This window comes from Dendronephthya gigantea, unplaced genomic scaffold (assembly GCF_004324835.1).
Source record: "Dendronephthya gigantea isolate DGI-Jeju-01 unplaced genomic scaffold, DenGig_1.0 000122F, whole genome shotgun sequence".
Lineage (NCBI taxonomy): Eukaryota > Metazoa > Cnidaria > Anthozoa > Malacalcyonacea > Nephtheidae > Dendronephthya > Dendronephthya gigantea.
This window is the reverse complement of record NW_021163132.1, coordinates 154,425-175,644: the sequence shown is the minus strand read 5'-3', so window position 1 is coordinate 175,644 and position 21,220 is coordinate 154,425. Positions and strand designations below refer to the sequence as shown.

At 36.2% G+C, this 21,220-nt stretch overlaps 3 protein-coding genes and 1 long non-coding RNA gene across 5 annotated transcripts; 2 read left to right on the top strand and 2 right to left on the bottom strand.

Moving 5' to 3' along the window:
* Positions 1 to 2,433: 2,433 nt before the first annotated feature.
* Positions 2,434 to 3,997, top strand: LOC114535625. The gene is made up of 3 exons (XR_003688337.1): positions 2,434 to 2,530; positions 2,954 to 3,101; positions 3,746 to 3,997. It is a non-coding gene; the product is annotated as an uncharacterized LOC114535625 (long non-coding RNA).
* A 674-nt stretch (positions 3,998 to 4,671) lies between these two features.
* Positions 4,672 to 12,502, top strand: LOC114535618 (fibroblast growth factor receptor 1-like). Of its 2 annotated transcripts, none has more exons than XM_028556900.1 (15): positions 4,672 to 4,883; positions 6,862 to 6,987; positions 7,697 to 7,876; positions 8,150 to 8,272; positions 8,417 to 8,438; positions 8,513 to 8,540; positions 8,634 to 8,802; positions 9,840 to 9,950; positions 10,208 to 10,401; positions 10,939 to 11,061; positions 11,231 to 11,301; positions 11,393 to 11,433; positions 11,573 to 11,669; positions 12,131 to 12,230; positions 12,305 to 12,502. In XM_028556900.1, the coding sequence occupies exons 2-15, from the start codon at positions 6,933 to 6,935 to the stop codon at positions 12,380 to 12,382; spliced, it is 1,392 nt and encodes a 463-aa protein (XP_028412701.1). In that variant the 5' UTR covers positions 4,672 to 4,883; positions 6,862 to 6,932; the 3' UTR covers positions 12,383 to 12,502. The 2 variants fall into 2 exon arrangements, with proteins under 2 accessions (XP_028412701.1, XP_028412702.1); XM_028556901.1 differs by lacking the exon at positions 4,672 to 4,883 and adding an exon at positions 6,086 to 6,771.
* On the bottom strand, positions 8,918 to 9,726 carry LOC114535622. The gene has a single exon (XM_028556905.1). It carries the CDS (start codon positions 9,676 to 9,678, stop codon positions 8,992 to 8,994), a length of 687 nt encoding a protein of 228 aa, XP_028412706.1. The 5' UTR covers positions 9,679 to 9,726; the 3' UTR covers positions 8,918 to 8,991.
* A 1,827-nt stretch (positions 12,503 to 14,329) lies between the features above and the next one.
* On the bottom strand, positions 14,330 to 20,177 carry LOC114535614 (beta-hexosaminidase-like). The gene is made up of 6 exons (XM_028556893.1): positions 20,031 to 20,177; positions 18,849 to 18,909; positions 18,034 to 18,082; positions 17,421 to 17,729; positions 16,603 to 17,237; positions 14,330 to 16,343 (listed from the first exon to the last, which is right to left on the bottom strand). The coding sequence occupies exons 3-6, from the start codon at positions 18,077 to 18,079 to the stop codon at positions 14,640 to 14,642; spliced, it is 2,694 nt and encodes an 897-aa protein (XP_028412694.1). The 5' UTR covers positions 18,080 to 18,082; positions 18,849 to 18,909; positions 20,031 to 20,177; the 3' UTR covers positions 14,330 to 14,639.
* Between the last annotated feature and the right edge of the window lie 1,043 nt (positions 20,178 to 21,220).

The following is a 21,220-nucleotide window of genomic DNA, read 5'->3' as shown; positions in this document are numbered from 1 at the left end:
ATTCGTATAAAAAACTTTTCTTTAAGCCCGTTCTCCACTAAGCAAATTTGTTCGCGCGAACAGATAAAAAAGTAGAAAGCGATCCTACTTTTTCGCGGCGAATTTTTTCGCAAGCCAATCACATCACTGGATTTCAGATATCGCTTCGCGTTGTGCGAATAAATTCGCCAAGTGGAAAACGGGCTTTAGTCTTGTGTTCAAACAGTTCCGTAAGCGAACTCGGGGTCAATTAAATTGTTTAAAACCTTGTACATTGTCCAGTTTATCTTTCAGACTTGGCTCGACGAGTCCAATGAGATTACCCATGCATTACATTCTACTCCTTTTATTGCATTTGGTCTAGAAATATCCTTACTAAAATTCACTATTACCCTTGCAACTCTATTCTGAAGTTTTTGTAGCCTGTGTGAAAGACTGACACCCATGGCATCCCAGACTTCGCTACAATAGTCGAAATGAGGATTGATGAAGGTATTATAAATCGAAATTCAAGTGTCTCGATTTATTGGTGGTCCTATTCCCGAGGTGACTTTGTTAGTTAATTTATCATGAAGTTCCACCCCAAGTATGGTAGCTTTATAGACAAGTTTAATTTTTACTTGATTAATTTGGAGATCAGGCTGTGTGACAATATTATTTAACTTGTGGTGTTCAGTTAAACGCGACGTCGGTCAGTCGACGTCGTCACAGTATAATTTTGCTCAACTTGCCTAGTTGCCTAGTTGCTGGCGGTAATTTGAAATGTCGTCTCACTCATCTGTTGATAAATCGTTTAGTGATGAAACAGATTCTGAAAGTTTTGCAATCAATAATCATGTGCTGGTGTTATCGATGTATTTATCACTAGAGTGATACTAATTCAACCTTGCACCAACATTGCCTAGGGACCTACGACCTTTTGTGATTGAGAAAAAGGGAATATTTAACAGTTATTCTGCGAACTCAAGTAGTATATGCGCTGAAATCTGACGATCACTGTACTATGAGCGAAATCTATTAGCGAAATTTAGCTCTTAACACGACATGACGACCAAACGCCGTGAAAATGGCGTGGATATGGCGTAATCCCAACCATACATGGACATATTACGCCATATACGCCCCAAACGCCATTTTCGCGACGTCCTATAGTTGTTAGCTCAGCCCGAAAACTATCCGCACACGTGAGAAACCTGCCTTTCGACGCGAATTCCTCACGAAAAACTATCCGCACACGAGAGTAACTTGCTGAGCTAACCCTTACGAAAAAACAACACATGCAAACCACATGTGTTTCACATGTGCTTCACATGTGATCACATGATCTTCACATGTGATCACATGTGCTTCACATGTGATCACATGTGATTATATGTGGTTCACATGTGGTTATATGGAGGGTACATGTGAACCACATGTGCTTCACATGTGATCACATGTGCTTCACATGTGATCACATGTGATCACATGTGATTATATGTAGTTCACATGTGGTTATATGGAGGGTACATGTGAACCACATGTGATGCACATGTGGTTATATTGGATACACATGAGGTTCACATGTGAAAACATGTGGTTCTATGGAGGGCACATGTGAACCACATGTGATGCAGATGGGGTTATATGAGATACACATGTGGTTCACATGAGAAATGTCTCTACAAACAAGTTGTTCATATGTGATCACATGTGGTTTATATGCGATCACACAAGGCTTACATGTGAAAATAAACCTATGTGAACGAAATGTGGTTGCCATGAAAATGTATTTCAAACTTATAATGAATCAGCAAACTTCTGTAATGTGAATGGATACATATACCACATACCTATTCCCCAAATACACGTGCATAATCATCTAAATAATAGTTACTGCTTTGCTCAGTTTAAGTAACACTGTATATTTAAGTTTTCTTCTTATTTACAATTAATCTCTATCTAACATATTTGGTAATCTATATATAAAGTTATTTACATAAAAACACTGCTGATTAAGACAATCCAGAAGATGTCTTGTGGATTCATTGGATTGTCTATATATGCCGGGTTATTTACAGTATATCAAAATTCTGCTGCTTATTAAATGCTATAGTTTACAATAAAACAATAAGATAACTCAGCCTCGTTGGCTATGAGCGAATAGTAAACTCAGCCTCGTTGTAATAATACATTCGTCTTAATATTTATAAATCTGAGGCCAATCTCCGACCGGTGTAATAACCCAACGACCAACAAGTGTGACGCCACATTAGGCGAAAACCCTGGGAACGAGGTTGCGCATTCGTTTCAAAATTCAAATTTTTTACAACGACATTCTTGGCTGTTCGACGAGGAGATTGCAATTTTATTTGATAAAAGACATAAAAGGATAATCTTTGTCACTCTCCTAATACGATTGGAAATGAAATAGGTGCTGGTTCACTGGATTGAGTCAAAACATCCCCTAAAACATCCCGAGAAGGATCGCATGGTTTTGTTTGGATACTCAAAGATGAATTCCCCAAAGACGGCATGGAAATCGTATTTTGAAACGTTTTGGCAGAAAGTGGTAAGCATCTCAGTGACACTTATATAATAATATAAATAATAATTTAAGCTCGGTCCGCATCGAATTGTATTATTGTAATCAGAAGATTGTTTATTAAACTTTATCAATCATCATTCATCTTCGTATAAATACTTCGCTCATACACACTAGTGATAGCCGGGAAATATCCTCAATAGCGGTGTAATAATGTTTTAGCAAAGAAAGAAGCAGAACATAGTGACATTATATGCGCTAGAAATATATTGTTTATAGTTTTTTCTAGATCAACATGTCCTTCCAACTGAGACTGGGATATATAATCGTGTGGAATGTTGTCTTCCAAACATGTGCACATCTCGCTCGCTCATACTTAGTTGTGTATAGCAATAAAATATTTGTGTATATATAAAATTTTCTAAAGCGAGTATTTGTGTTTTTTCACAGATAGCAAGAATGAGTTACTAATGAAAACTTAGCTTGAATTGAGCAGTTGGAGGATAACAGTGACAATAACAGTGATGATAATAAAGCCAAGAAGAGGCGATTAGATGTGACCAGTGCTGACAATAAGAAACCAAAGAAGAATATAAAGGTTTGAAACATATTACCATTTGATATATACCGGTACACAATATGGTCTAAATTAGGGAATACCCCTTGCACCTTAACTTAATTCAATAACCTTTGGATTCTTATAAACAGTAGCAATATTCTGTGTACAGTATAGCAGTATTTTGTTTTTCTAAACACCTAATTTAGAAGAAATTAAGGTATTTTTACATATGATATTTCAAATATTTTGTATGTTCTGGCTGGGTCTAAAAGCCTCACAGTATCAGATTGGTACTACCAACTGAGCAACATGGCCAGATGGATTTAAGACTTTAAAGAGGCAGTTTTAGCAGCACTTGCTGAAACCAAGAAAATATGTACACCATCAAAGTTCCACCATCTTTTCCTAAGATTCAAGCCCCTTCCTTGCCTCAGCCATTCCTTCCCTTAGCCATTCCCTAGGTCTGCACAACCTTATTCACTGTTGACCATGAACAACAGCAGTTTCTCAGAAGAATGGATTGTTATTTTGTTAATGTTTTTGTATACAGTAGATAACATTCTCACTTTCCATTTAATGTTTTATTTTGTAGGCATTGAAATTATATTTGACTTTAAATTATTTATTGTTTGCAATGAACTGCAATTGCTATTAATTAACAATCCTGTTTATATTTTTTCCAGCTTTTGTCATCATGAAATTTCCTCAAGCAAATAATACAATTTTAAAAGCTGTTATGACACAAGAGTGCAAAGAATTTAGGCTGTCAATGGAAAACCGAAAAAAGAATCAGGAAGATCTTAGCAACAATTAAGGACAGTAGGATGACTAAATAAATTATAGTATTATAATTCATTTTATTTTATATTTACAGATGTATCTTTTACTCTTTAACATAGTCAAATGTTTCACTTCATTTTGTAATATGGTTTTTAATATATGTGCATTAATTTACTTCACCTTGTAATACTGTGTTTGAGTGATTTAATGATCATTAAAGGTGTCATGCAGTAGTTTGTGTGGATCACATGTGAACTACATGTGAACGTCAAAACAGACTAACATGTGAACCACATGTGGTTGTTCCAGATCCACATGTACTGAACCACATGCGACTCACATGTGAAACACAGGTGATACTACCACATGTGATGATACTACCACATGTGAACCACATGTGATACCACCACATGTGAACCACATGTGATATAATGGTTCCAATTTCACATGTGAGTCACATGTGATTCCACATGTGGTTTTCGCATGTGTTTTTTTCGTAAGGGAACAGCCACGCGTGATCCTTACTTCAGCTCACGTGTACGGCGGGCTTTACTCTTTAGTCATATACGACGTGAGTGGGACGCACTTCAAGTGCCACGTGTTCGTCTGGAAAACGCACGGGTTGCACCCGCCACCCAGTTAAGATAATCACCCTACGCCTCTGTTCATTTGGTTTGACCATTTCTTTTCTTTTTGCAGGACAAACCTTCTGATCGTTTATTCTTAGGCCAAGCGTGAAATTGTTCAACGTTTTGACTTTTGGTGTCGACCTTGACTTTAGTCTATTGTTCACAATGCATTAACTTGGTTCGATACTTTCTATTTTGACCTCTTGGAAATAAGCTGCGTTTCCAGTTATATGTATTTGTGACTATTGTTTTGAGCTTCCGGTTTTTTTATTATATTGATTCAGAATAGCAGAGGAAGTTGACCAGAAAATATCTACAAAATAAAAATAACTACCACTTCAGAAATAAAACAAAAAGGCACGAGGCATATGTACTTGTAGAACATATGTAGTGGTTAGCAACATTCATCGAGGTAGGCTCGACCGATAACTCAACAGTCAAGCTATTATTATTACTAGGAAAACGAAAATATAATTATATGTTAATACAGCGATTGTTGGTTTACTAAACGATAATCAAACTTCAAGGTAGCGTAAGGATTTCTGTGTGTTTGTTAGGATCTTTCAGTATCAAACGTCAGTTTCATTTGTATACCATCGTGGATTTTGGTTAACATTACTATCAGTATAGTAATAACTAATCAATAGGTATTTATTGATATTTATTGATATAGTGATAACGTTCACGTATATACAGCATAATTTATCAAGTATAATTATGAAATATACTTGTTAAATTGCATAAACAACACCACAATCATGCCTATATACTAAATAATATACACGAAACTGTTCATCGTTGTTCATTCTGCAAATTGACCAGCCAGCAATCTGCATTGGGCATACGCCATACCGCGCTAGCGAAGCAGACCATAAAATAGTAATAAAAATTGTCGTAAAAAGTGAGGTTGGTCATTTAAGGGGTTGCAGACTTGCAGTGCAGTTGTGTGTTGTATTATACCAGTACTTAGTGAAAGGTTAGTGTCCTTTTACTGGCACCAAAATCATTCCTGAATGCTTATTACGGGGGGTTGCTAGGTTGTAACTTCGAACTGATTTCACGAAGCGATACCTGAGAAATACAAAGAAAACTTTGACCTTTCTGAATGAACGATGATTTAAATTTCTTAATGAAAATCTGTGAAAATAAGTCATCTTGCATTGTTTTCGTCATCACATATCATTAAATCCGACGCATTTTGGAACAAAGGTTTATTGTGACCAATTTAAACTTCAAAACCTCCGCTTTTAACACCCTGATTGTTTATAATACGTGGCTCTTTACGTGCTTTATGGAATTCCGTTTTGTAGCTAATCCTATACAGCTAACGAGAATCGTTGTATTGTGAACATGTATTTGAATTATATCGCTGCATGCATGTATGGCGTATGCCCAATGGCAATGCAGATTGCTGGCTGGTCAATTTGCAAAATGAACAACGATGAACAGTTTCGTGTATATATAGGCATGATTGTGGTGTTGTTTATGCAATTTAACAAGTAGTATATTTTATAATTATGCTTGATAAAATTATGCTTTGAATGATATCGGTTGATTTTCTGCACTGTAATTGTAAAGCCATGCAGACTCTCTGGTTATACGAAATATCTTGGCAATCATTACTTAGTTCATCGTATTCTTTAATCTGATAATTCGTCTGCGGTAAATCGACAAGGAAACATTTTTACTTTCTACTTAACTCTTGTGTCGTTTTGTGAAGTACCATAAATAGCGGTTTCAGTCAACTTTGACTTATCGTTCTCATGCTAGTATACTTTGCTGTTCAATATACGTCGTGTAACTGTTAGTTTTAGCTTTTGAAGTTACACGTTTCAACATTTCTATAATCGTTTATACATTAGTACATGCGGTAGATACCATTTAGAAGATGTTAGTAATTTGTAGTACGGAAATTGAGAAGGAAAATCACATGATACATTTAATATGGAATTTTATAAATAGCTCGTGAAAGGTGTAAGCGAACTGTAAGTCGGTCATTTCTGGGAAGTCTAATAGAAAAAGTCACGCCCTCTTTCACTTTTAAATTACAAATTGCCTATAAATTTGCTTAATTCTGAAATGATCTTCATTGCGTGAATATTTTGGGTAACTGAACAACCAACAACAGACAACCAACGTAGTCATTATTTGTCATCTCGACTTGGTGGAATGACAGAATTACAAGTTTAAGCGGATATCCTGCTGTGTTCCTGAAAGTCTGCAACTATCTCACGATATCCGTACAAGTCGCCCTGATTTAGGTGGCATTGGTACACTATATACTATATACTCTTACTACGGTATAAATGAAAATGAAAATAACTATGCTATGCGCATTCACTTAAAACGTATATTCGTCGAGAATATATCAATATTTCTGACATTTTTAGGAAATTTTGTTTGAATCCATTTGTATTTAACCCTTGGGAGAATTGTTCAGCGTCATTGCTAGTTTGTCACTATGGTCAAATTACGGATAATCATCGTTACAGTACTGATAGCCGTGGAAACAAAGGGTAAAAATATATGCTAACTCATTACTCATTTAAGCCTCGAAGGTTTAATAAGGCATCGTACAATAAATTTGACATGATATAGATTAGATCCGATACGCCCGTCCACGTTATCGTGTCTTAAATATTTTTTATATTGCTATAGCTATAGCTTATGAAATAGGGTGAAGACATTACATGCACGTAGAGTGTATGCAGATAAACGATCTCACATTCAGTTATGGCGCAAGTTAAAACTATTTTATTATCAATTTTACTTTCATTTCATACCATCATTATCAGTCTTCACAGATCATCATTTGCCAGTGCTATTTCATATAAGTCTTCATCTGCAGGTGCTGATCTGATTCATAGGTCATCATTTGAACTGAAGCGATCATTCACCAGTCGTCATTTATCAGACTTTAATTCACCGGTCGTCATTTGTAGTTTTGATGCCTGGTTTCCATATTGTCGTAACTGTCGTAAACTGTAAACATGTCAAGGTGATTGATGTGATAGAATATATTTCTATGTGTGTGCGGTCAACAATGACCGATATAAATACAGAAATAAAGACAAATTTACATCCAGACTTTTTCTCATCTGCAAAAAGGACTTGTTCACGACAATTACGACTAAATTGAAATCAGGCTAAATTCACCAATTGTCATTTGCAGATTTGCAGATAACAAAGACGGTAAAATTTTGAGTTCTTTCCCCACTTTTTTAGTTCTCGTCTCGTTGCAGTCAAGCAAAATAATTTCAAGTGTCCTGTCTACATCTTCTTCAACATCACATGCAAAAGGCCAAACTTTGATTACATATAACCCAACTGAAACGACATTACGTAGGTCAACAGTGACAGAGTACCCACATGTTAGAAACATTAAATCTTCTGCTGGAACTTCTGGTGAGTTTCTAAATTGATACTTTTAAAATATGCCTTGGTGAAGGCAGATGTTAGCCCTCTGCCAGGTAAAAGTAGTAAAAGTCGACATATTATGGTTATAGCTGATGTGATTTAACAAAGAAAATCACTTTCAGCGTGTATTCGGTGTAAATAATTCGTATACCTCGGCGAGAGACGGAGGGAAAACTATTTGAATTTTGCAATGTAATAAAGAAGAGCGTAATGTTTTTCTATGAGATTATTTAGCTATTTTGTTCTTTTTAATTTATTTAGGAAATTCATCGAAAAGAACCCAAATTTTAATAATGTATATTTCAGTCTCGGTTGCTGCTTTCTCTCTCTTGTCTGTTTTATTTATTGTCCTTTGGTTTTGCCGTACAGAAAGAAAACGAAAAAGTAAGTATCACCGCATGATATTTGGTGAAATAAATCGTTTGTATTCATTTAGAGAGTCTCTTGAAAGAGGAACGGGAGGGGGGGAGTCTGGGCAGTTTTTTTCCACTCAGCGATAATGATTTCATTCTTTTGCTTAATATTTAGAAACGCCAAGCACGACTTCAAGGTAAATAATTTCTGTTGTGCTAACATTGCATATTATTCTAAGTTCTAATTTTCCGCTGAAAACTTCGTTTGTAGTACAACAACTAATGGCGAGGTTCCTCTGGTAAGCAAAATAGATTAATAATTTATTTGCAATTATAGTAAAAAGGTGAAACAATTCTGTATAATCAAAATTATTTTAAACCTTGAATTCCAGTTACCAGCTGCACCCCTTCTTCGTAAGGATATTTGGAAGATATCGAGAGATCGTTTGAAACTTGGTAAAAAGCTTGGAGAAGGTGCATTTGGCTTTGTGTTCAAAGCAACTATTACAAATGACGAGAATTCATGTGAAACGAAGATGGTTGCTGTTAAAATGGTGAAAGGTTATTATTATTATTATTATTAAACTTTATTTACACACGGTATTCTCAATCAGGATTTTCATGCTGACAAATGACAAGATTATGAATTACAAAATAAGATTACAAAAATAATTAATATACCTGCTTTTCATGAGAGCCGTGTAAGGAATATATACAAGAAATATAATATAATACAAATGTGAATGTAGATTAAAATAATTTGGAACAGCCCGCTTTAAAATTTGATAGGTTATTTGCTAGCCGTAGCCCAATCGGTAGGCTGTTCCATAGCATCGCACCACTATAACTAAAACTATTCTTCAGATAGTTTGTGCGAGGCTTAGGAACAGCCAGCTTACTATTTGTGTTTCTCAACGAATAAGGATTGACACTGTCACGGTTTACAAACATGGAACCCATGTATTGTGGAGCAAGTCCATTGAGTGATTTATAAACCATGACAGCCTTTTGAAATTGGCGTTGGGAAGATAACTTTTTCCAGCCAAGTCTATCGAGTAAGATGTCGGCATTAGTGTCATAGCTTGAAAAGGTCAAAACTCTCGCTGCGCGATTTTGTAGTTTTTGAAGTTTATCTGCCAAGGTTTTATTGCAATTGTCCCAAACTGTACAGCAATAATTGAAATATGGCTGGACAAGGGAATTAAAAATTAAATACAATGTTGCAACTGGGACAAATGAACGAACGAGTTTTAAAGCGCCAATACCAGAAGCAATTTTTTTTGTTAATTCCTTGATCTGTATATTCCAAGATAGATTTTCATCAAGGTGAACTCCTAGAGATTTTGTATGTGAAACCTTGTCTATAGGAATTCCGTCTATTTTAAAACATGGGTCTGATTGGAAAGTAGCTATTCTTTGTCGTGAGCCAATTAGCATAAATTCAGTTTTGGATTGATTCAATGTAAGCCTATTGGCGATAAGCCATTTATTAGTTAGATGCTTAATATATATAATAATTCTTAATAGAGGAACTCCAAGAGGAGACATGCAAGTAATAAGTGAGATTGATATATATTACTTTTTTTGGTTTTGCTCAGAAAATGCATCATCCAGCGATAAAGATGATCTTTTAGCTGAACTAGAGATTATGAAGCAACTAAAACCTCACCCAAACGTGGTTAGTTTGATTGGCGCAGTTCTGTATGAAGGTTAGTTTTTGTTAATCAAGACAATACCATGCTTCGGGTTATGCCAATCTATTTAAGCGAACGAGGTTAATAATTAAAATATTATCTATGACTATGTATTCGAGTATGGCATCATAGAACATGGAAGTGTTTTTGTTTCCACTTACCACTTAAAAATCGTATTTTTGCCCCTAATTTTCATACTAGTATTTCTATCTCAAATTCATAGCAGCGTGCGCCATCTACCAATCCATATTTTTTTGTGATAATGTTTTTAGTGGATTGTCCTTTGGTTATTGTTGAATTCGTCCCATATGGTGATTTACTGGGATACTTGAGAAAATTAAGAGGTGTTCAAGATTCATGTTATTTTGATCCTGATCATCTTCCAGCGGCAGAATTAAGTACTCAGGAATTGATGAAATTTGCGATGGAGTCTGCACTAGGAATGGAGTACTTATCAAAAAAAAAGGTGTGTGGTTCAGTTAACCTCATCAGTGGCAATGATGGCGTATCGTTCGCTTGCTGTGATTGGCTTGAGACACTTGAGTGCTTCGCAGGTGATATATACGTAAACTGCATTTTGAACGAAAAAGAAAACAACCATCAACATCAACAAACCACTTTGTTTAATTTCCTATTACCTCTCTTCGCAGAGATGCAACTCCACAAATATTTTTCCGGCAGCGCTGCAATCCTTAAGCCCCACATATTATATAACTTGGCGATGTACTCAAAAACTTTAATCATTAAACGCCGCGATGTGCATATTTAATGCAGAAATTGTTACGAATTTTGATTGCGAAAACTAAAATTTCGGTTTGGAAATCACTTTGGTCGATCGACTGCATGCTTCGTCTACGGAACAGTAGAAATATTCAGGGATATTCAGGAATACACAATATTGAGAAAATTGTTAAATATATCTCTTTATATATCTCTTTATATATTTCTTTATTTAACCTCATGTTGATTAATAAGGTAACAATTTTGCCTTTTTCGAATCAAGATTGTCCATCGTGATCTTGCTGCTCGTAACGTTTTGGTTGGTTCTGGTCGGACATGTAAAATAACGGATTTTGGCATGGCGAGGGATATCAGACGAAATGAAATATACATGAGAACAACACGGGTAAAGATGAAAGATTGTTAGTTTAATACAATGGTTAAGAAGTTAGAAGTCATGCAGTTCACCTTAACTTAAATTAATCGTAGTTGAAATATCTTGATCTCGTAACTTCCTTTGTAAATACATTTCATTTCCACTTTCCTGTTTTGTCTATGAAAACGAAATTTTTCAGGGTCTTATTCCAATCAAATGGACTGCTATTGAATCAGTTCTTCGTGGTATTTACACGACAAAAAGTGATGTGTAAGTTATTGAACTTTGATGAACCCTTGATAAACCCAGAAATAACCTTGTTGGTATGCAGTCAGCAATCTTAATTGTCATTTGTTAATAGATGGAGCTTCGGAGTTCTGCTGTTTGAAATATTTACAGTAGGTAAGATGGTAGAGAAAGTAAGTATATAGACAGTATAGTAAATATAAAGTCAAGACCAAGTAGTTGATTTTTGTTTAGTTTGCCCAAAGATCGTATAATATTTAATATATATCTAGCATTCTGTGATTCTAAATAACAGGTGGATATCCCTACCCTGGAATGGATGGTTATCAAGTGAGAGATTTTATATCTCAAGGACGCAGAATACCAAAACCAATGCACGTTGATAACGAACTGTAAGTATGTAAATGCATAGAGTAAATTTATTTGTGAACTTCTTTCGAGGTTATTCACGTCTATTTTCTGTTTTTCAATCCTTGGCACGAACCTAAGCTTGCTTGCCTTATGTTCCAATACAGTTATCACTTCTTGTGATTAGCAGCGTAGCCAGGGGGGGTTGGAGAGACCTGAGAGAACTCCAGTTTTCGTTCAGACTAAATGAATTTTCTAATTGCTGTTAAACTGAGAGAAATATGTTGGAGGGATCCAACCGTCACTTCTTTTGTGTAACTGCATGACAGTTGGAATCCCACCCCTCTTTTAGCTTTCCCTGCTCATGATTTATTTAAACTGTCTTCCCATGATTGAGCCAGAAATTCTACAATCAATGTCCACAGTTGAGATGGTGTATCTCCCCTTGAGTTGGAGACAGACACACAAGCTGTGGCTGTGTTGACTGAAATTTTTTGATAAACAGTTATCAAGTCATGTTGGATTGCTGGCAATCGAATCCCCGAAAACGGCCAACATTCGAACAGTTGGTGTGTACATTGAAAAGACTTGAACCTTGTCACGAAGTAAGCAGAATGTCAATAATTTGTTTTGTACTCATTTATAATTTTTTTCTAACTTGAATTTTTTTATTTTCAAGGAATATCTGAATCTGTCTGAATATAATTGTTGTGATTATGAGAATTTGTTGAACAGAAGAGCGGATATTATTCATTAAACAGCAGGCAGATTTCTGTTTGAATATACTCTGTAAAAAAGGATAAATGAAATGGCACGACAGCCGACAGGTTTTAAAATTGTAGAATTAACGGAAAGAAAATGTATAATGTATATATAACTGTATAAAAAATAAAACATACGAAATACTAACTACTCAAATATGTAAGTTATATTGGTAAAAACTTGCTCTTGCATTTTTTTTGGCATTTCGTTAGTTTTCACGGCGATCGCGCAGAATTTTTCTGAATTTTTTCGGATTGGGTGTTAGTCCGCCGAAAAGTGGCGAATTCGACCATGGTCGAATTAAACGGAAAATGACGAATTCGACCATGGTCTAATTGGCCGGAAAATGACGAATTTGACCATGGTCGAATTGGCCAGAAAATGACGAATTCGACAATGGTCGAATTGGCCGGAAAATGACGAATTCGACCATGGTCGAGTCCGCCGGAAAATGGCGAAAATCCACCATGGTGAGTCCGCCGGAAAATGGCGAAAATCCACCATGGTCGAGTCCGCCGGTAAATGGCGAATTCGACCATGGTCGAATTGGCTGGAAAATGGCTAATTCGACCATGGTCGAGTTCGCCAGAAAATGGCTTTTTAAGGTTCTTTAAATTTAGGTTCTTTTTTAAGTCGGGGGCCCCTTCAGGTTTGGGGCCCGGGGCAAAATGCCCCGTCTAGCCCCCTTCTTAGCGGCCTTGAATGTTACTTTATAGAAAACAATTTGTTTGAATATAACGACTGGAGTGGTGGAATGAAGTCGAAGTAGTGGGCGATTATCTCGCAAGGCGCTGAGGATAGCTTTATATAAGAAATACGCCTCAATACAATTAACAGAGCAAGGGCTGGTTCAGAGCAATTAAATGATTGTATCAGGTAAAAAAAAACCCCTTAAAAAATTAGGTTAATAATGTTTTTAAATGACACTTCTCTCTCGAGGATTGGCTATCGACCTTTTTTTAAATATTTGACTGATAATCATTTGAATTTTTAAATATGTAACTCCTATCCACCACTTTGGTTTTCAAAAACTCCATGTTTACAGATTGAATGGTCGCGGTAAATGCACAGTAGAGTTAAACCATCTTCATTATCAGTGCATGTTGGAGCCGTATATATACAAAATGACGGTAGCCATGCTCAAACTCAAGTTAAAGCAGAAACTAATACCTCGCGCTTGTTCAAAACTGGATTTACAGCAGTCCTATAAATATGCCTTAAAACCTGATGGTGAACCAACAAAGATTGGTAGACACGGAACATTGTCACGAAATGTTGCAATGAAAACTAACGGAAAAGGGTGATTACCATCAAGTCTGAAGTAACCTCGCTCCTGAAGAAATCGATTGTGAAGGCAACTTTTGCGTTTTGTGTGTACTGCTTTACGTACGCTGGAATTGGTAGCTACAGGATACCAATAAAAAACAACACAATTGCCCTAACTGGTGCTCTAACTCCAAATGCTGGAAAGTTTAAAAAGAAAACTTTCGCTCTGGCAGGAAAAGTTAAGAAATATAACGTTGATTGGAAATGTACGAATTTACTGAATTTTTACGTTTGGAATATTTAGAGACACACTACATAATTCGCAGGTATAAGCAAATAATTGTTCCCGCGGTTGACGAATATATATATGAATGACCAATGTTACACTATAGCAGCCTGATTTTGAACAACGTTTTTCGCAGGCTTTGAAGACATTGTTCATAATTATAGCTTAATCGCTGCTTGCTGAATCGCCGGTTAACATCTGCTTTAGTTCCGCGAAATAGCTGAAATGTCCAGCACAATCGTGATGCCCTCATGTTGGTCAGTGAAGGCGTACGGAGCAAGAAAGCATACGGATATAGCGTCTATTTAGGAATGTTGGGTGATACTTTAAAATATCAAGAAACTCTGAATAACGAAGTCAGTGTGTTTTACTTCAAGGAATCTCTGGAAGCTGGCTTAACCTACTGACTAGAAAGTTGACGCAGAGTTCTCACCAAATGAAATTTATCGCGGCGATGTCTTGAAATTTAAAACTAAAATGGTCACAATTGAGCGCAGATACCATTTTTAATGCTGTAATTCAGTGGCACAAATGTTTCAGGAATATGGGTAAATAAATCATTCATTCAAAATTTATTTAATTGGCTATATTTTTCTCTCTTTCTTACCTTTTTGACGATCACTATGAAATTATTTTTAATCAAACCAATTATATAGTCACTTATGATTATTATTGCCATTGTTCGCATTTATGTTTGTCATTAAGTAACGAAGAGGATTGACACAAAGATGACGAACTGAGCCAATGCACAATGGCTGACAATCTTCGAACCATACGACGATACTGTCGATACCACTGATACTGTCGATACTACTGATCTGGTCGATACATCAATCTCTCTACTGCTACGTTTCCCATCAGCTGACTTGGTACGAAATCTTACGTTTCCTGACAACTTCGGCACTGAAGAATTATATTCTTTCCATTCTGTTCCAGCGTTATACTCTATCTTCAATCCAGGGAATGCAGAGCTCACTAACCATCTATCAGATTCCAACTTTGCCCCAGGTAATGGTACTCGATATTTCACTCCCATTTCATCCAATTTTCTCAGCTCACGATGACCAAGTAAATTTGCGAACTTTCTCCATTCTTTTTTTAACATTTCACTCCGACCACTTGCATCTTTTTCAAACTCTGCTTTATGCCAAGCTCTTTCAGCTAACGCTAGTACCCTTGGGAAACACATATAAAATAGCTGGTCTTCAGTACGCACAGTTTCTGACCAAAGGTGACCTTGGATTCCAACTATATTATCTTTCCTCACAAGAGGCGGACACTTGCTTGCCTTTTTACAAAGTTCTTTCTTATTTAAGGGATTTCCATATCGATCTTCTTCAGCATTGTCGTAAACACTATCAGGCATATATCCAAACGTCTTCATAGTGTCCGTGAATCTCGTCGCCCAGTAATATCCACGTTCTTCAGGGTTTGGTTCATAGGGCATATCAAAATATAGATGAGTTGCATGGCCAAGAACAGTTTTGTATCCTTCGTTTGCCAGGCGATATGCTCGATCAAATGCACCCCACTCCCATACATTATCCCATGCATAACCATACACACTATTTTGAGAAAGATGGGTTTTGTTGAATAATGTACCGTTCTCTATAAGACCGTCCTCCCAAGCAGCAAAACTTATATTCAATTTTGCAGCAATCGCTGAAAGTCGACTAGTGAAGTATTTCTTCAGTGAATCAATTTCTTTATCCGTGATATTAAGTGTCTGACATGCGGTAGAGTTTACCCAGGCACCTTTCGCTACTTCATCGCCTCCCATATGAAACAGTTTTAACGGTAAGATATTTTTATGGATACGAACTAAAGCGGATAGGACATGTTCAATGAAGTTGTACGTTGAATTCAAACAGGGGTTAACAGCGTTATCTCTAAACATTTGGATTGAAAAATATTTGGAAGGATCGTCAGGTTCTGCTAGCAAAAATTCAGAAGCATCTTTTCGCATTGTTTCATTGCTCGAGGCATTATACAACAAAAATCTGTGTTCCATAGCTTTTATTGCGGCGTGAGAGTGGCCAGGCATGTCAAATTCCGGGATTATTTCAATATGAAGCGTCTTTGCGAGCTGAAGAATTTCTTTGTATTCTGTAACAGTAAGATAACCGCTCCCAGAAGTTGATGTTTCCGCACCAGACCCAATCTGCGGGGCTAAGCACTTCTTCGCGTCAAAACAGCGCAATCCACCAAACTTTGTCAATTCCTCTAAACCAGGAATCTCTAAACGCCATCCTTCGTCATCAGAAAGGTGGATATGAAGTTTATTCAATTTGTAGTTCGCCATTGCCTTTAATACTTTTAAAATTGAGCTCTTGCTGTGGAAATTACGTGAAATATCCAACATCAAACCTCGATACTTGAAGCGTGGTGCGTCTTTTATTGATGCCTTTATAAAAAGAATCAGTGTTTACGTATACTAGTTAGTCTCAAGGCATATCTATCCTCTGTAGAGATTCGTTAACAATAATAATAAGAAATGTTCCTGGTCCTGGTGTGAAGTGACGACAGGTCATCTGAAAGCCAGCTTTCGGGTAATCTTTAAATTTTTTTTTATTTTTCAAGATACATGCAGTGCAGCTATACATACGCTTCTTGTTTTGTTTACAGGCAAATCTGAGAAAATAAATATTTCTTCCAAAGCTTACCTTGAGTACTTGTTTTTTTTCAATATCTGTAATAGCTAAAAGTGATGTAATGCCATAGAAACAGCCACTTGGGTTTGGTGCCGATATAATTATCATATTCTCTTTTACATCAACTGTGTATCTTTCTTCACTTGTACTGCTTTGTCCATCTATTTTCACATCAACATTTTTGTGCAAAAGATGAATGATTTTACTATCCATTCCGCTAGTGTATTTATTCACAGAAAGCTTTAGCTTCTGTCCTAGATAGTTTGCTTCATTCACGAATTTTGTCGAAGTATAAACAATCTTCCAGTCATGGATATCAACATACAGTTCATCTTTTGCATTAAGTTCAACTGGAGTTGGGATGATCGATCCCAAAGCAGGTTTCTTTTCCTCGGTTTTTATTCGTTCCCATCGCTGTGTTGGTGTGAAAGGATTATATTGATCCGTTTTGCCACGTTTCCATTTTTTTGCCGTGTCAAATTTGCCAACAAAACTTAATTCTTCTCCAGCTGTTCTTTCAAGATTTACAGCATCAAGTCCATCGGCGGAAACATACCAGTTAGGCATCGCATCTGTTCTTGCAACGGAGTGATGTTGTGCATTGAATTTGATTGATAAATTTTGACTGGATGAAAGTGGTTGAAAACCTTGAACGCGCAAAAAAAATTATTGAGAAAACCAGCGGCATGGTAGCTAATAACTATATCTATGCATGTTTTCTTGTACGGGCGAGGTACAGACGCGGAAGACCGGAAGTCCTCTTCTGAGAAAACATTGATCCACCACAAATATTAAATAGATCCGGAAATATAGCAGACGTAATAACTAACCTTGAACTGGTTCAAATTTAAAAAGAGATCCACTGACGTGAACGAATTTTAAGCCGGTATCTGGTATAACATATCCACTTGGATTATCCTTTAAATGGTCAGGTTCAATAAGACGAATGAAATTGAAATAAATTGCCCAAGGTCCTTTCGTTATCTCTTTCTTCCCTTTGTTGGTGAGAGTTAGTCTAGATGTGTAGATCTGGTCACTGGCTAAGTTATCAACAACCTCATAATATACATCCAGATTTGAGGCGATATAATTGAGGTCTTGTTGAGTTAAACATAACACATGATCGTGATTGAAAATTCCTAGATAAAATAAACTCATTGGAGAGCTGATCTTCGTAAAGAGGAGAGGGAAATTCCTGAAATATTTTCAAATAAGTGGAGCGAAACTTTGTCTTTGGACTAACCTCTCTCTGACAGCTAATTAGCTCAAACAATGTACTATTCTATATAATTTCATGCATAAAAGTAAGTTTACAAGTTGCATATAAACTTTGCAGTCGGCAGGGAAATATAGTTTTAACGCCTTTTAGAAATTGACTTCTATGCGACCATTAATGTTACGACATGTAAAGCATAATAAATTTAAAATAAAATAAATAATTACCTAATAGTAACAGAAAAATAAGGAAGAAGTTTCTGACTTGGACCATTTTCTAAATTTAGGGAAGATACTGTTAATTAAGGAGAAATGAAGTTTCACCGAAATGCTGTATTTCAATTCAAAATACGGCCGGTTTGACTATTTTCACCACTGATTACTTAAAGGCCTTTATAATTTAATAGAACAAGGCCGTGGTTGTCTGCAAGCAATCGATTTTGACTAAAAAGAGGTAAGGATGCGGTTATACCAGCTTCAAAATAGATATTTTTTAGTTGCTTTGCTTTTGTATATATCGAATCAATTTTACTCTAAAGTCTCTATTCTCAAGCCTATCCTGTATTCATTTGCGAATAATGAGATATGAACATCAAATTTCTGATCATACTGCTGGTGATGGATAAACATACCCATGCAACATAATAAAACCAAAATACTGTTTTTATCGTTTAGATATTTACTGAATATAACATTATATAAATCTGACGATTCGAGCCAGTGAAGCAGAAAACATGGCTTGTTGAATATTTGAGCTCGTACAAAAAAAACTAATTCCGAAAATAAGGTCATCTTGAAATTCAAGATATGAATTCATTCTGGAATCAATATTCCACCTTATTTTAAAGTCGTCATGAAATTTCGGATAACCAAAAAACAAAGGAGCAGTGAGGAGGTGTCTTTAATTATTATCAATATTATTCGAACAATAGATATATTATTACTTAGACAATAACTTAAAAAAAGTTGATTTCCACCACGTACTTAACAATAGAACTGATATAAAAGAATTGCTACCTAACGCTGGCAAAGATTGTAGCTACCTGAGAGTATCTGGATCTTGCCTTGGTTATGCCTTGGATGCTGAGCTTTTTCTCACGATAACTGAAATAGGACAATATTGTAGAAGCTTTTATTTATACACATGCAGCTTGTGTGAACTGTAACTTCCGTCGTGTCCGTTTTTGTGTGGAAATGTTTAATCTAGTTTAATCAGTTGTCTGGGCTTGAATCGAGTCTTGCATATATTGGTTCATATTACAATGTCAACAGATAAGATCAATTTTAATCAACAGATGTTTTTTCTTCTGTATTTTAACCTATTATTCTTACTCAATTCGACGCTCCGCATCGAAATATAGAAATATGGTTCATGACAAGGCCGGTCGCAACAAATATGCACACACATGTCTACTCCATGCTTTTAGCTTGGTCTATTAAAACTGGGTGACTGACTGAAGGTTCTAGAGGTCCTTCGTTGAAGGCGGTACTTCGTGGACAGACGAAAAGTATCATCTGAAAAAAGCCCATAGATTAGACCTTAAATTTTGTTTTAAGAAACAATATATAATTACCGTTCATGTTCACTCTATAGTATACTCTACTAGTATAGTATAGAGCCGACCCCGATGGTTACAACTACTAGGGATTATAAAGCACAGTGAATGGGGAAGATTAATTAAAAAACGATGAGGAGGGGCGTATTTTTAGTATGACAAAATTCTTTGCATTATACAGATGATTTCGAGGATTAGTTAACATATCCTGAGTGGATTGAAACGTCGACGTCGTGTTCCGGCTCTGATAAATCAATTGGTAACACCAGATCTAACAATCTTGTTTCATTGCCAAAAATTTGGACGAGTTCGTAACGCATGCATGAAATTAGAATCTCTCGTAGTCGTCCTGAATTTTCTTGCCCACTTAGTTTTGTTGTCCTCACAAGAAAGCTGAAGCTGATTCTCACACATGCTGTTACAATTGAAACGTCTTGGCAGTAAAACAAATTCTATTGGACAACGGAATATTCGACGATGTACGCCTTTTCATCCTTGGATAAATCGTCGAATATTCCGTTGCCCAATAAAATTTGTTTTACTGTCAAGAGGTTTCAATGTGTGCACAGGCACTCCTGTCTCTTTTATTAAATAAAAGCAAGGAAGTTGGGCAGATGCGCGAGAGATTTTATTAGACCAAACTAACCTTGCTTCATTCTTATTTCTCACCTTCCTAACTTTAATTAATTGATCATTATAATACACAGCACGTTTGCATCTTTCTGAATCGGTATTCTATAGAAATTATTCTTCCGTTGTTGAAGCACTAAACAATAACAAATATTGCTTAGACAAAAGGAAGACGCACTTATAGCATTAAAAACGACACAGGTGTCTTTCAGTTTTACATCCCCGACTCCCCGCTGATGAGAAAATGCACCAAATAGTTTTCAGGCATTTTACTTATGCACTTGATCGGGTTTCACAAATCATGCTGCAGTTTGCATGCACTAGCAAAATAAATTTGTGCCGCAGCTGATAATATTTTGTTGCCCAGTATGTGTTGCACGATAATAAGTATAGTGTTCAGTAAAACGACGTCGAATATTAATCTACGTGTGCATAATGCATGCTTATAACATGTCTTTTTGCTTTTCATCAAATGTCGTATAACAACTGTCTAAAGTGAACAAAATCATTTCTCGACCTTTCGACAACGTAAAAACCTTCGGGAAAGGAGAGATGGTAAACGGTTTGTACTTGTTATACCACATTTGATGCGAAGTTTTTTGGACAAGCAGCCACGCTGTTTTTGGTTATATTCGAAGGTTGTGAATTTAGTTCATTGAAGGATGTGTTTAATATAAGAAATGCCAAAGAACAATCACTCCGAAGCCTGAAAGAAACTACCAGCAGGTAATCAGGTAATCGTCGGGTGGTCGCATGTATGTCATGAAACACTATAGGACAATTTTATTCGCGAGGGTATACGAAAACGTGGATGCCGGATGCATGCCGAATGACCATGTGACCAAGTCGAAATATCACTAGAATTTGGCGTCTAGCCTGCGTGAAGACGTACAGAGTAGATCTAGACTCTATACGTCTGCATACAGGCTATTGGCGTTTTGTGAAAGAACTAAGAACTTAAACCACAATTACCACATTTTAGCCTATAAGGTTGATATGAAAAAAACATACTTCAATATTGCATTATTAGTACATAGTTAGAAATAATTAGTGTGAAAAAGAGTGAATGGACATATCCTTTTTGATAATATACTGACAATGTGTATTCGGTTTTATACTCAGTAAACACAAAGCATCTGATATCCGTTATCCCTTATCCGCGTTTACCAACATTCGTATTCCGCTTATGAACAAATACTGAATAATTTATCTATAGAGTATGCATCACG